Here is a 16,105-nt window from a genome sequence, read left to right on the forward strand (position 1 = left end):
ACCTTCCCGTGCAACCGCAGGAAATGCTACACTTGCCCCCACACCTCCTCCCTCACCCCTATCGCAGGCCCCAAGATGACTTTCCATATTAAGCAGAGGTTCACCTGCACATCTGCCAATGTGGTATACTGCATTCACTGTATACGGTGTGGCTTCCTCTACATTGGGGAAACCAAGCGGAGGCTTGGGGACCGCTTTGCAGAAGACCTCCGCTCGGTTCGCAATAAACAACTGCACCTCCCAGTCGCAAACCATTTCCACTCCCCCTCCCATTCTTTAGATGACATGTCAATCATGGGCCTCCTGCAGTGCCACAATGATGCCACCCAAAGGTTGCAGGAACAGCAACTCATATTCCGCTTGGGAACCCTGCAGCCTAATGGTATCAATGTGGACTTCACCAGCTTCAAAATCTCCCCTTCTCCCCACCGCATCCCAAAACCAGCCCAGTTCGTCCCCTCCCCCCACTGCACCACACAACCAACCCAGCTCTTACCCTCCACCCGCTGCATCCCAAAACCAGTCCAACCTATCTCTGCTTCCCTAAACTGTTCTTCCTCTCACCCATCCCTTCCTCCCACCCCAAGCCGCACCTCCATCTCCTACCTACTAACCTCATCCCACCTCCTTGACCTGTCCGTCTTCCCTGGACTGACCTATCCCCTTCTACCTCCCCACCTATACTCTCTCCACCTATCTTCTTTTCTCTCCATCTTCGGTCCGCCTCCCCCTCTCTCCCTATTTATTCCAGTTCCCTCCCCCCATTCCCCTCTCTGATGAAGGGTCTAGGCCCGAAACGTCAGCTTTTGTGCTCCTGAGATGCTGCTGGGCCTGCTGTGTTCATCCAGCCTCACATTTGATTGTCTTGCCTGGGTTACTTTGGCTGACTGTGTTGTGCTGTTGGATGCTGAAGATACTGTTCCTTCTGAAAAATGTGCTTGTTTCCTCCTTGATGCAATGCTCAAGCTCTCACTAACGCTCATCATGCATCACATCATCTTGTTGCGTCCTTCAGCTGTCTGCAACAGATCAACCAAGGCTGTCGTGGATTCTCCATTTGTTCTGCGCTACAATGAACCCCCAGAAAACATCCACATGGAAACATCACGTTGAGGAGATATCTCAAGGCCATCTGCAGTGGAAGAAATTGTTGTGTGGTCGATAATCTGAACATCATCACACGGGGAGCTGACAGCAATCTCTAAACAAAGGATAGCATCAATGCCACTCTTTCATCAGCATGGCATTGCATGGAAGACTGACGTCTGAGGGCTTGCTGCACCTTTGCTGCATCATGGGGGCACCTTTTGCTGGAAACTCTGCACTCGGAGTCTTCTCCACAACTGCGAGAGGTTGACACTTGCCTTGGGCCTCCAGGTACATGTGTTCCTCATCCATTCAGTGCAGCGGTCACAGAGACCACAGCTTCTCTAACTGGATCCAACGGGATCAACTCCAAAGGGCCTATGTGGGCTATATCAGAAACAACACAGCTCCTAAGTAATGTGATCATTCAGCAGTCACAGCACACACAAATTATATATAAATATCATCCTCAAAACACTGGAACATGGAGTACCCTGACATGAAGGGCAACTGGATGCCTCCATAAGGATCATTTATGCCACAGACCTGATCCAAATGTATGCTACTCAAGTCATTTGCCTCACGTACTGCAGCAGATTGTAAATGTCATTGGGCATACGTGACCTTCTCCCCTCACCCGTAATATTTGCCTTTTCTAAGAATGATGAGAGCTGAGCAGGTCCTGGGAGAATGCAGACTGTAAGACCGTGGAATGTGTTTGCAAATTGTGGAACTTGAGTGAATCCTTACAGCTCACCTGACACTATTTGTTCTTCACAACTTTTAGTTACATTAGTTTTTAATGATCAATCAGATAAAGCTTGCTTGTGATCAGGAGTATTAGTTGATGTAGTTGGTCAATGCATGACATTCTTTTCTGTATAACAAAGTGTGAAGCTGGATGAACACAGCAGGCCAAGCAGCATCTCAGGAGCACAAAGGCTGTCGTTTCAGGCCTAGACCCTTCATCTCTTTCACTTCCTCCCACTTCCTACAGACAAACGGGGTGGCCATGGGTACCAGCATGGGCCCAAGCTATGCCTGCCTCTTTGTCAGTTACGTGGAACAGTCCCTCTTCCACACCTACACAGGCCCCAAACCCCACCTCTTCCTCCGTTACATTGATGACTGTATCGGCGCCGCCTCTTGCTCCCAAGAGGAGCTCGAACAGTTCATCCACTTCACCAACACATTCCACCACAACCTCAAGTTCACCTGCGCCATCTCCAACATATCTGTCACCTTCCTGGACCTCTCAGTATCCAACTCAGGTAACCAGCTAGAAACTGATGTCCATTTCAAGCCCACCGACTCCCACAGCTACCTAGAATACACCTCCTCCCACCACCCTCCTGCAAAAATTCCATCCTCTATTCCCAATTCCTCCGCCTCCGCCGCATCTGCTCCCAGGATAAGGCATTCCACTCCCGCATATCCCAGATGTCCACATTCTTCAAGGACTGCAACTTTCCCCCCACAGTGGTCAAGAACGCCCTTGGCCGCGTCGCCCGCATTTCCTGCAACACATCCCTCACACCCCGCCCCCGCCACAACCGCCCTAAGAGGATGCCCCTCATTCTCACATACCACCCCATCAACCTCCGGATACAACGCATCATCCTCTGACACTTCCGCCATCTACAATCCGACCCCACCACCCAAGACATTTTTCCACCCCCACCCCTGTCTGCCTTCAGGAGAGACCACTCTCTCCGTGACTCCCTTGTCCGCTCCGCACTCAGCACTTTCCCCTGCAACCACAGGAAATGCTTCACTTGCCCCCACACCTCCTCCCTCACCCCCATCCCAGGCCTCAAGATGACGTTCCACATTAAGCAGATGTTCACCTGCACATCTGCCAATGTGATATACTGTATCCACTGTACCTGGTGTGGCTTCCTCTACATTGGGGAAACCAAGCGGAGGCTTGGAGACCGCTTTGCAGAACACCTCCGCTCAGTTCGCAATAAACAACTGCACCTCCCAGTCGCAAACCATTTTAACTCCCCCTCCCATTCCTCAGATAACGTGTCCATCATGGGCCTCCTGCAGTGCCACAATGACGCCACCCGAAGGTTGCAGGAACAGCAACTCATATTCCGCTTGGGAACCCTGTAGCCCAATGGTATCAATGTGGACTTCACAAGCTTCAAAAGCTCCCCTTCCCCCACTGCATCCCAAAACCAGCCCAGGTTGTCCCGCCTCTGTAACCTGTTCTTCCTCCCACCTCAAGCCACACCTCCATTTTCTACCTACTAACCTCATCCCGCCTCCTTGACCTGTCTGTCCTCCACTCTCTGATGAAGGGTATAGGCCCGAAACGTCAGCCTTTGTGCTCCTGAGATGCTGCTTGGCCTGCTGTGTTCATCCAGCTTCACACTTTGTTATCTTGGATTCTCCAGCATTTGCAGTTCCCATTATCTCTGATCACATTCTTTTCTGGAATTCTGTTATAACCGATGGCTTTAACCTGTACTGTGTGGGCATCTGTTAATAATGCTATTGGCGCTTAAAGGGCCTGGCATCACTCACAAGTAGAGCCTGCTCTCTCAGAAACAAAATAAAATGAGAGCGTGTAAAAGAGACAGAGTCGGGTCGGGGTGGGGGGAGTGGATACGTGTTTGAGGTGGGTGGAACGAGGTGTGTGTGTGTGTGTGTGTGTGTGTGTGTGTGTGTGTGTGTGTGTGTGTGTGTGTGTGTGTGGCGGGGGGGGGGGGGGGGGGGGTCACCTGTATTGCAATATAACCTCAAGATCTCAGTCCAGGTCACCCTCATGGGCAACAAACTTGTCTATCAGTCTCTGCTCAGCGACTCTCCACTGTTGTGTATCCCAAAGTCTGCCTTGGAGGATATTTACCCTAAGTTCCAAGGTCGAATGTCCTTGACCACTGAAGTTTTTCCCCACTGGGAGGGAACATCCCTGTTTAATGGTTGTTGTGCAGAGTCTATTCATCCAGAATCATGGGTTCCTGTCACACTACAGGTGATTCCACTGCACTATATAGTAACACACACTGTCACACAGATCTACAGGGTGAATTTGTATTTGCAGATACATTCTATTTTGTTCAAAAGCACAAAATTTATAGACCGTCATTCAATGTGGCATTTTATAAATTCCTACTTTAGAAATACAACCAGTCTGACGCCAAACTGAAACACAAACAGATCCTAAACAAAGCCTCACACCTAGCATGCATTTTCTCACCTAAAATATCACCTCTTCTTTACACTGATAAAACCTTTAGTTCTCGCAGGGCAGTAACTTGAAAGGAATTTAGTGATATAAGTATTTGTATTAGTCAATTAAAACCTTCTAAATGATTAAAGATTTAACAGCTTCTTAGGTTTGTTTAATATATCCTCATCAGTGGTGTGACCCTTTGATCTTTTATTTATAAATTCTGTGTCTGATACCATCTCTCTCACCAACACCTGAAGGAGGAGTGAGGCTCCCAAAGTTTGTGTCTTCAAATAAACCTGTTGGGCTGTAACCTGGTGTTGTGTGTTTTCTGACTTTGTCCACTCTTATATAGTGAGTTGCCTTCTTCAAAATTATTGTCTTGGCTGCATCCCAGCATGCTGTCTCCAATCACTACAACTGACTTGTCCAACTTGCACACCACAGCAATGGTCCCTGAGAACATCCACCACACCACCCTGACTTCCCTCTTTGAGTTTCTGTGAACAGACGCGCTGGGCTGACCACCACCTGACCAATGTAGAAAGACAACCCCAACTGATGACTTACAACACACTGACTGAGCGCTGTGCAACTCCTCAACTGACCAATCCCTATACTGGGTGAAGCTGGCCTGCTGGACAAACAGTGGCCCAATCCCCAGGCAGTAAGGATACGCTTGACCCTGATCGTCCTAAGTACCAAACTGATTTTTTCCAAACCCTTGAAATGAGATTGATGCTGCCCTTAAATCACTATTCCGGGAATCCCAGGCTGACAACAGGCCCCCTAGGCTCAACTGAGGATGACTCTCTGTATACATTCAGACATGGCTATTTGGTTGAAGCACATGCAGTGAGTTTGCCACATAAGCTAATGGCACATGCTGTACACTGGACATTGATGTAACATAGTACAATACAGCAACAAGTCTGCTGTCTTAACTCGACAGACTGCCCAGTTTTGTGTCTACCTTACAAGATAAGGCAAGACAGAAGTATCATCAGGTTGTAAATTCTGAAACAGGTGGCAATGTACAAAAAGGCGAGGCAGAGATGCTGTAAGCATCCAATCAGACAAAGTGAGTGACTGCTCAGAGAGCGAGTGAAGAGCCTGAAATGTTTCCTGGGCTGATGCACAAGCTGGGTGCCTGTCCTGCTGAACAAAGTGGCCTGGCAACAGCATTGCGTTGAAAAATGTCACTGAGCTCCGAAGAACAGTACTGACGTACCGAAACATATCATAGGTGCATCTGAGATGTTACACGATGTGGTTGTGAGGTTGGTCTCTGTCTGAAGCCAACCTCTGTGGATCGGGATATAGGTGCTCTGAGATGTCAGAACGCTGGTCAGAGTAGACGTTTGAAGAACCAAGTAGTGAGCTGCTGTTGCCAGGTACCTGATTTAAGCTTCGCGTCACAATTTGTCACTGTGTGGTTTCACTCCAGTGAATGGGCAAACAGCAAACTGTATGTAACAATGTAACTGTAACAACGCGATCTCAATGCAAGTAGGCCTTGCACTGCTCACAAGCAAGATTCTGATCTGGTCATTGAAACCTTAGGTGCAAAACTATTATTCTTGACATTGAGACTATCAATTTCTGATCTCACTGCATTTTACCAACTGACTTGCCACTCTCCATATCATTCAGACCAGGTAAGTTCCACCTGTAGTTGTTAAGAATAACATGAGGAGAAAAAAAAATGCTTGATTCTATCTACCATTCCCAGTCAGTTCCTCTGGGATCTTTGTGACTTGCCTGGGATTCAGGTGAACATAAACAGAAAGTGAGGCACTCCACTACAATCTCCACAGCACGACTCCAGGTCAATTACACTGTGGTCAGCAATCTGCCTGAAGCTATTGGAAAGCAGAGACTATCACTAGCAGGAGCAGAATTTCAGGGCACAGAATGTCTATACCAACAAAAACATTCTCAGATATGCTTTGCGGGTGTGAACTTGATGAAGCTCAGCTCAACTTTCACTACAGAGCCCTGAGCAGCAGTTCTCTTCCTCCTTACCCAATTAAGAATAAAACTTACCTTAAACAGCAGGTTCTAATTCTGGATCCACTTCTCAGACACAGGAAACTTAAAACAGCTTGTCTGATTGAGTCATAGTTAAAATCACTGTGGGGGGTCTGATGGTTTATTCAAGCACTGAGTTGCACGATTTAACTAAGTTTCCTACTAACTTCAGCAGGGGTTTCTTTCTGGCCTGTTCAGAAGAACAGGCTCATAGTGAACACAGCAGGATACAAGGGAGATGCTGGCAAAAAAGCACCCTCGTTAATTTCAATTATATGTCTTTCAGATTTCTGCCAGAAATTGATAAGTTAGAATCACATCATCCAACTTCCTGCAAGAAAGGAATACCTCTTGTCCTACAGCAGGAAACTGGAATGAAAACAGCAGCATCAATATAAGTGATATCATTATTTTGCTTTCTGAACTGAGGTTGGTGGACATGACATCAAAACATTAATGCAGTGCATATAATCATAATGTAATTCCGTTGTAGAAACAAAATCTCCTTAAGGGTCTATGAACCCAGTTACATGTATCTAATTAAACCAAAATAACAAAAGCGCATAACATGCAGAAATTATTTCTATTTAAGAAGCAGAGTGCAAATCTTTCATCTAACATTACTATGAAAATGGCACCTGCTTAAGGCTCAACTTTTCTGTAAAATCACGTGAATTTTAAATGAGCTGAATACAGGTACCACTCTTAAAAGATCAGATGAACCGTTTCTCTTTCAACTTCTTCAGACCTGAGACAACGATTACTTTACTGTAAAGGTTAATTCAAGCACAAGTAATTTTCAGTAACTGAACGGAAAAGCACATTTTAAATTGATTCATTGTGAATATCAAACCATTTTTTTCTATTGATTGTGAAGCCATATCACTTTGATAAAAGCAGGAAAAATTATGTTCAGATTTAAATGAGAAAGATTATAACCTGATTGTATCTATTTCACCCACATAGCACCTGATGTAATAATGAAGACAACAGCATTACACTTTTGCACTCAAGAATAAGCTATGCCCCAAGTCAAACTGCTCCAGTACAGCTAAAATACTGGCACCTACTTAACAATGCAGAAAAAATTGCCCAGAACCAATCTAACCCAGCCATTACTATCCTATCAGCTACTCTTGACAATCAGCAAAATGATGGAAGGGTCTTCAACAGAGCTATTAAGCAGTACTTTCAAAGGAATAACCTTCTCACTGATACTCAGTTTGGGTTCTGCCAAGTCTATTTAGCTCCTGATTTCATGACAGCTTTGGTCCCAACATGGACAGAAGAACTGAATTCAAACAGTGAGCTCAGAGTGAATGCCCTCTTCTTCAGACACCATAAAACCTGAAATGTTAACTCTGCTTACCTCTCTAGAGTTGCTACTGCACCTGCTGAGTTTCTCCAGCATTTTCTATTTTTATGCCCAGATTTACAGCATGTGCAATATTTTGGTTTTACATAAATCTGGGCACGCAGTATGTTAAATATCATTCTCAAAATCTGGAAAGATGATATATTTCAGTGTAATGTTGACCATATGTGGTGAATTACTTCAAGGTAACTGACTTGGGCTCTACACCTCTGTCCATGTTTGCTGTGCAGCTCAGAAACAGCATGCATTGGCAATATTTTCTGATTTGATTTAGGACCTCCAACGTCTGAATTATTTTGATTTTTTTTATTACAAAAGGGTCTTTCCTTTCATGACAAAAATCCTACTTTTCCATAATTAACTTTAATCATGACATCTACTGTTTTTATGATGTTGAACGTATAAAGTAGTTATTCACAATAATAGCTATAATTAAAGCTTATCTAGAATAATAATTCAGAAGGTCCCAACTTGTAATTTTGAATAGTTAATTTAAGTCTGCAGTGAAACTACAAAAGGATATAAAAGGCACTCTTAAAATCTGTGCATAAAATGTAACACTGCACATTTAGGGCAGCAAATTTACGGTGAACATAGGCATAATATACTGTGATATCATAACCTTTCACTGGCAGAAGTAAAATAATTTGGCAATCTTTGGTCAAAGATATTGTAACCAATGTTTGATATCAAGTATCAATGCACCTACCTTCATCATTTTGTGCTGTATACTAAGTGCACTGTATCGGTTACTGGAATCTTGCTGTAAAACAGAAATTAAAACTGAGAAACCTACATTGGCATGCTGTTGGCATTTTAATACAAATATTATTGATGAGATTACTATCAAAACTGAACAAAATAATAAAATCAAAGAGACATAGCAAGTAAAAGTCAAAACTAGGTTTATTTTTAGTGAGTGTCAAATGCACATATTTATTGATATAGTGGTACATTCTCACATTGAACAATGACAAGAGTGGTGTAAATTACTTTGGATCATTGGAATCCAGTGCAAGTAAGAAACTAAATCTAAGTAAAATGATTTGCTGCACTGATGTGAAGAGGCAATCTGTAACAAGTTATAGAGGCAGGTTGAAAATGAAATGTAGATTGGAACATGAAGCACCTAATTCAGTAAATTTACAACACTTATGAATGTCAGGGATTTTTTGAACACATTTATATCATAATCCAGTTAATTCAGATAATTCCACTAGTAAAGAATTTAACATTCTCACTCACTGCTCAACATGCTTCAGGTACATCATGTTAAGAGATCAATTGGTGTTATTTTTGATTTGTTAGCCACAAACAGTGACGACAATGGATCTAACACAACACAGTGAAAGGGAGAGGGAAGAACAACTTGGGAACATCAATAGGCATCAAAGGACTGAAAGCCATAAATTTAATTCCCAGATTAAAACACTTACCTAGATAAATTCAAAATCCTACTTCTGTACAACTTTGAGATTCAAAAGCTAAAGGATGGCTTGAATGACTTTAAAATAATGAGGGAAGTAGAATGTATTTATGTAAATGAACAATCATAGAATCAGAAAATCTTTAGTGTGGAAGCAGGTCATGCAGTCCATCAAGTCCACACCAAAGTCTCCAAAGATCATCCCACCCAGAACACCCCCTCCACCCCTCCCTGTACCTTATCCCTGTTACTACGCATCTCCCTTGGCTAATCCACCTAGCCTGCACATCCCAAGACACTACGGGAAATTTAGCACAGCCAATCAACCTAAACTGCACATCTTTGAACTGGGTTAGAGACCAAAAAAACTGCAGATGCTGCAATCCGAGGTAGATAAACAGGAGATTGGAAAAAACACAGCAAGCCAGGCAGTGTCTGGAGGAAAGGAGCAGTCAACGTTTTGGGTATTACTCTTTTTCAGGAAATCATTTTTCAGGAAAGTCGATAGGCATCATAAGACTGAAAGCCATAAGTTTAATTCCGAGTTTAAGACACTTTACTTCCCCAGATAAGTTCAAAATCCACTTCTATACAATTTTAGGATTCACAAAATAAGGGTTGGCTTGAATGAGTTTAAAATAATGAGGGTAGTAGACTGTATTTATGTAGATGAACCTACTGAACTGAATAGGTTAAGGAGGACTGAGGATTACAATCTTTGTCAGTGCCAAACTGGTTTGGATGACAGATGGTTTATGATGTATGAAAAAAGAGCTTTAAAAAATATAAATATCTAGAAAATGTTGATGGCAAGAATCGAGAGTGGAAACAAGGACGTGGTGGAGGTGTTAAACAATTATTTTGTGTCTGTCTCCACTGTAGAAGGCCTAGGGAACTTCTTTAAAAAGTTTTGTGAAAACCAAAAAGTGAACAAGGTAGGAAATTAAAGCAAGCACCGTCATTACTATTAACTGCAATGCTTCAAGTAGCAAGACAAGATAGTGTCCACCCTAGGGTCAAGAAAAAGTGGATGCATACAGGCATTGTTTATAATCTTCCAAAATTCTTTAAGTTCTAGAAGAGCTTTAGTGGATTGAAAAGTAGCAATTATAAAAACTTTATTCAAGAAGGGAGGGAGGCTTCAAGTAGGAAATACAGGCTAATGAGTCTAACATATGTTAGAGGGAAATTGCTACATTCCATCGTTAAGAAAATAGCAGGATATGTAGAAAATCATAATAAGATCAGGCAGGCTCAACATGATTTTGTAAGGGGAAATCTAATTTCACTAATTTATTGCAGTTCTTTGAGGTACAAGAAAGCTAAATAAATGGGACCCAGCAGATATGGTGTACTAGGGTTTTCAAATGGCATTTGATAAAGGGCCACATTAAAACCACCACAATGTAGCCCTCACTAAAATTCTCTACCACTAACACAATTGCCTTGGATTTTAAATATTTTTCTCAATCTCTTTCAAGAGATTTTATGGATTTTAGTGGGGTCCAAGAGTGAATATATTGTGTGTGCAAAGCTTCACAGTTGTGGAGGACAAGCTAGCTGGATTGTAGATACTTTTACTATCTATCATTCTCTCATGTTCATTGTCAAAATTAGTAAAAACAAATATACCTCACCCTTGGCAAAATACAATCTAATACACTTCTCCTTAGTTCAACAAAATAAACATCATTAAGACTGTAAAATTGTTTAAGTGATAACAAGAAAAGTTATGCAATTAACCATAGCTAAAGATACCCACTGAACTGTTCATCAAGCGTTCACAGCACATGCCCTTTGGTCCAACAAAAAGAACCCTTAAAAACAACAGGTTGGCAGTCCTTAACAACAAATTACTCACTTTTTCTTTGTTTATGGCTTCCTGTGCTTCTAACTTATAAACCAAGTAATCTAAATGGAAGCAAGAAAAGGATAATGAATGTTCAGATTGAATTGAAACAGAAACATTCCAACCATTGGCATGAGTAAATCATCACAAACTAACCAGAATAATGGGTGAAAGATTTGCTTCTTCATTGAAGTCCTGATTCAGTAAAGGTAAGGAACCTCCATACCAACAGGGCAAAAAAATGTTGATGATTCAATCAGAATATATATAATCATACAGGATAGTTTTGATATGCCCTATCTCAGCATCAAACTTACAGGGTGAGTGAACGGTTAGGGCCCTATTCATGAGGTTGCCTACAATCATGTAACACATGGGACGTAGGAATCCCAATGTGTGCAATGACCAGAGAATGAAGGCTTTCTATCAGTGCTAGCTAAAGAGCCATTTACCCATTTCTCAATTAACATGGCAAGGAAGGGGAGCTTGTTAGGTTGCTCAATTTTAATGACAAATTTGAGTGCAGGACGAAGTTTATTAAGCTGTATAAAAATATTATTTGATGTGGCTGCAGACTGAAATATTGCAAACATGTCATCTACATATCAAAAGTATGCAAGCTACAGGAAGTTTGTGGTCAAAGATGCTCTTCTCATTATAACCAATAAAGAGCTGGGCCTAAATATGTCCCTCTGAGACAGGCAAGAAGGGGTAAGATAAAGGAACCTTGGATGACGAGAGCGGTGGAGCTTCTTGTGAAAAGGAAGAAGGTAGCTTACATAAGGTGGAGGAAGCTAGGGTCAAGTTCAGCTAGAGAGGATTACTCGCAGGCAAGGAAGGAGCTCAAAAAAGGTCTGAGGAGAGCCAGGAGGGGGCACGAGAAAGGCTTGGCAGAAGGAATCAGGGAAAACACAAAGGCATTTTACACTTATGTGAGGAATAAGAGAATGGTCAAAGAAAGAGTAGGGCCGATCAGGGATAGCATAGGGAACTTGTGTGTGGAGTCTGAGGAGGTAGGGGAAGCCCTTAATGAGTTTTTTGCTTCTGTCTTTACGAAAGAAATGAACTTTGTAGTGAATGAAACCTTTGAAGAGCAGGTGTGCATGCTGGAATGGATAGAGATAGAGGAAGCTGATGTGCTGAAAATTTTGTCAAACATTAAGATTGACAAGTCGCCAGGCCCGGACCAGATTTGTCCTCGGCTGCTATGGGAAGCGAGAAATGAAATTGCTTCGCCGCTTGTGAATATCTTTGCATCCTCGCTCTCTACTGGAGTCGTACCTGAGGACTGGAGAGAGGCAAATGTAATTCCTCTCTTCAAGAAAGGAAATAGGGAAATCCCCGGCAATTACAGACCAGTAAGTCTCACGTCTGTCGTCTGCAAGGTGTTAGAAAGGATTCTGAGGGATAAGATTTATGACCATCTGGAGGAGCATGGCTTGATCAAATACAGTCAACACGGCTTTGTGAGGGGTAGGTCATGCCTCACAAACCTTATCGAGTTTTTTGAGGATGTGACTAGAAAAGTTGATGAGGGTCGAGCTGTGGATGTGGTGTATATGGACTTCAGCAAGGCATTTGATAAGGTTCCCCATGGTAGGCTCATTCAGAAGGTCAGGAGGAATGGGATACAGGGGAACTTAGCTGTCTGAATACAGAATTGGCTGGCCAACAGAAGACAGCGAGTGGTAGCAGAAGGAAAATATTCTGCCTGGAAGTCAGTGGTGAGTGGGGTTCCACAGGGATCTGTCCTTGGGCCTCTACTGTTTGTAATTTTTATTAATGACTTGGATGAGGGGATTGAAGGATAGGTCAGCAAGTTTGCAGACGACACAAAGGTCGGAGGTGTCGTTGACAGTATAGAGGGCTGTTGTAGGCTGCAGCGGGACATTGTCAGGATGCAGAGATGGGCTGAGAGGTGGCAGATGGAGTTCAACCTGGATAAATGCGAGGTGATGCATTTTGGAAGGTCGAATTTGAAAGCCGAGTACAGGATTAAGGATAGGATTCTTGGCAGTGTGGAGGAACAGAGGGATCTTGGTGTGCAGATACATAGATCCCTTAAAATGGCCACCCAAGTGGACAGGGTTGTTAAGAAAGCATATGGTGTTTTGGCTTTCATTAACAGGGGGATTGAGTTTAAGAGTCGTGAGATCTTGTTGCAGCTCTATAAAGCTTTGGTTAGACCGCACTTGGAATACTGCATCCAGTTCTGGTCGCCGTATTATAGGAAAGATGTGGATGCTTTGGAGAGGGTTCAGGGGAGGTTTACCAGGATGCTGCCTGGACTGGAGGGCTTACCTTACGAAGAGAGCTTGACTGAGCTTGGTCTCTTTTCATTGGAGAAAAGGAGGAGGAGAGGGGACCTAATTGAGGTATACAAGATAATGAGAGGCATAGATAGAGTTGATAGCCAGAGACTATTTCCCAGGGCAGAAATGGCTAGCACGAGGGGTCATAGTTTTAAGCTGGTTGGTGGAAAGTATAGAGGGGATGTCAGAGGCGGGTTCTTTACACAGAGAGTTGAGAGAGCATGGAATGCATTGCCAGCAGCAGTTGAGGAAGCAAGGTCATTGGGGTCATTTAAGAGACTGCTGGGCATGCATATGGTCACAGAAATTTGAGGGTGCATACATGAGGATCAATGGTCGGCACAACATTGTGGGCCGAAGGGCCTGTTCTGTGCTGTACTGTTCTATGTACTATGTTCTATGTTCTAAATGGGATCCCACGGCAATACCATCTTTTCGGACATAAACAGTGTCGTGAACTGCACAAGTTGCTAAGTTCATGAGTTCAGTGAACACAGATTCAGACACAGGTACTATACCTAGATTGCAATGATATAGTCACATAGTGCAGAAGGGATAGTAGGAACTGCCAATGCTGGAGTCTAAGATAACAAGGTGTAGAGCTGGATGAATGCAGCAGGCCAAGTAGCATCATTTACTGCCCATCTCTAATTGCCCAGAGGACAGTTAAGATTCAACCACATTGCTGAGGATCTGGAGTCACATGTAAGCCAGACTAGGGAAGGGTGGCAGTTTCCTTCCCTAAAGGACATGAGTGAAACAGATGGGTTTTTCCAAGAATCACAATGGACTTATGGTCATCAGTAGACATTTAATTCCATATTTTAATCGAATTCAAGTTCCACCATCTGCCGTGGCAGGATTTGAACCCAGGTCCGCAGGACATTACCTAGGTCGCTGGATTAACAGTCCAACGATAATACCACTAGACTATTGCTTTGCCAATAAGTATAGAACACAGTTCCCTGAAAGTGGCATCATAGGTGGGTGAGATGGTTAAGAAGGCAAATGGCAAGCTTTCCTTCATTGGTCAAGGCACAGATGTAAGAATTGGCAAGTCGTGTTGCAGCTGTATAGAACTTTAGTTAGGCCACATTTGAAATATTGAGTACAGTTCTGGTCACCACACCACCAGAAAGTTATGGAGGCTATGGAGAGGGTACAGAAATGGTTTACCAGGATGTTGCCTGTGTTGAAGGGTATCAGCTATGAGGAGAGATTGGATCAACTCGATTTGTTCACATTTGAACGCAGCAAGGCGGAGGGGCGACCTGATAATTATTTACAAGTGAGAAGAATGAGTAGAATGGATAGTCGGAGTCTTTTTCCCCAGAGTAGAAATGTCAATTAATAGAGGATAATAAAATGTGAGGCTGGATGAACACAGCAGGCCCAGCAGCATCTCAGGAGCACAATTAATAGAGGACATAGGTTTAAGATAAAAGAAGGTAAGTTCAAAAGAGATGCGACAGGCAAGTGTTTTTTTACACAGAGGGTGTAAGCGCCTTGAATGTACAGCCAGAGGAGATGGTCGAAACAGCTACAAGACCAGTATTTAAGAGGCATCTTGAAAGATACATGAATGGGCAGAGAATAGAGAGATACAGACCACGTAGAGGTGAAAGGCTTTTGGCTTAGAAAGGTGTCACGTGTTGGCATAAGCTTGGTGGACCAAAAGGTCTGTGCCTGTGCTGTACTGTTCTTTATATTTACTAACTTTTGGTGATTCATAGACTAGGATATCAAGATCCCTCTGCGTCTCACAGCTCTTCAATCGTTCACTTTTTAGATATTATGCTTAAATCTGCATTCTTCAAATGGGACATTTTTAAATTTTCCCACATTCTATTGCATTTGCAGATCTTTGCTGATTCAGTTTAACTTATTTACATCTTTTTGCAACCTCATGTTCTCTTCATAACTTACTTTCCTACTTTGTCATCAGCAAAGTTAGCAAACATATCTTCAATCCCTAAATTTGCCAATGTCACAAAGGTAGGTCAAAAAGCAAGTCGTGAAGAGAACATAAGGAGGCTTATAAAGAGGTATTTCTCAGAAAAGATCTGGCTGAAAATGTTTCATCAGTTTCTATGCAAAATGATGCTTTCTGAGTACTACACCAACTTGAAACAATGGGAATTCACTGAAATATTTCAAAAATGTTCACATCAATATGATAGAATAACTTCATTTATGTGAGCTCAGTGCATTCGCTGCCAACAGTCCATTTCTAGAAGGAGTATGATAGATACTACTGGCAACTCAAATCGACCAATTTGAGGACAAGAAGAACTGGCAGAAGATTGTAAGTCAAACCATTCGCTGCATCATCAGCCACATCAGCCAACAGAATGAAAGTTACAAATTGGGAGAAGAATTTGTCTGGTTCAGTGCCAAATTTTTAAAGAACTGTGAATCAGAGAATGAATTTATTCTACCGGCAAACACAGTGAAATGCTATATTATTTGCAATGCTGTAATGAATGTTATTCAATATGAATAATTTTTTGCTACAGAAGTTTTGGTCATTCAAATAATTTACGTAAACTGGAAGAGATACTCCTGCTTAAAAAGGACAAAGGCCAGAGTTTGTCTTATGCTTTCTCGGTATGTGGGTGTCATTGGCAAGGACATCATTTGCTACTCATCCTTAACTGCCGTTGAACTGAGTGGTTTGCTATGCTGTTTCAAACAGCAGTTAACAGTCAATCACATTACTCTGGACTTGCGGTCCAATGTTGCTCAGATCAAGGAATGGCAGATTTCCTTATCTAAAGGTCATTGGTGAACTACATGTGCTTTTATGACAATCAATGATCACTTTCATATTCACTATTAGTGAGCC

The 16,105-nt window shown here is 42.8% G+C and overlaps 1 protein-coding gene across 4 annotated transcripts in view; it reads right to left on the reverse strand.

Annotated features, from left to right (window-relative positions):
• golim4a (golgi integral membrane protein 4a) overlaps positions 1-16,105 on the reverse strand; it is a 99,494-nt gene that overhangs the window by 47,554 nt on the left and 35,835 nt on the right. For all 4 annotated transcript variants that reach the window (XM_048541999.2, XM_048542001.2, XM_048542000.2 and 1 more), the window contains 2 exons: positions 10,961-11,010; positions 8,383-8,436 (listed from right to left, as the gene is read on the reverse strand). In XM_048541999.2, coding sequence (XP_048397956.1) covers positions 8,383-8,436; positions 10,961-11,010 — 104 coding nt within the window. The remainder of the gene's footprint in view (positions 1-8,382; positions 8,437-10,960; positions 11,011-16,105) is intronic.

Source organism: Stegostoma tigrinum, chromosome 14 (assembly GCF_030684315.1).
Source record: "Stegostoma tigrinum isolate sSteTig4 chromosome 14, sSteTig4.hap1, whole genome shotgun sequence".
NCBI classification, from domain to species: domain Eukaryota; kingdom Metazoa; phylum Chordata; class Chondrichthyes; order Orectolobiformes; family Stegostomatidae; genus Stegostoma; species Stegostoma tigrinum.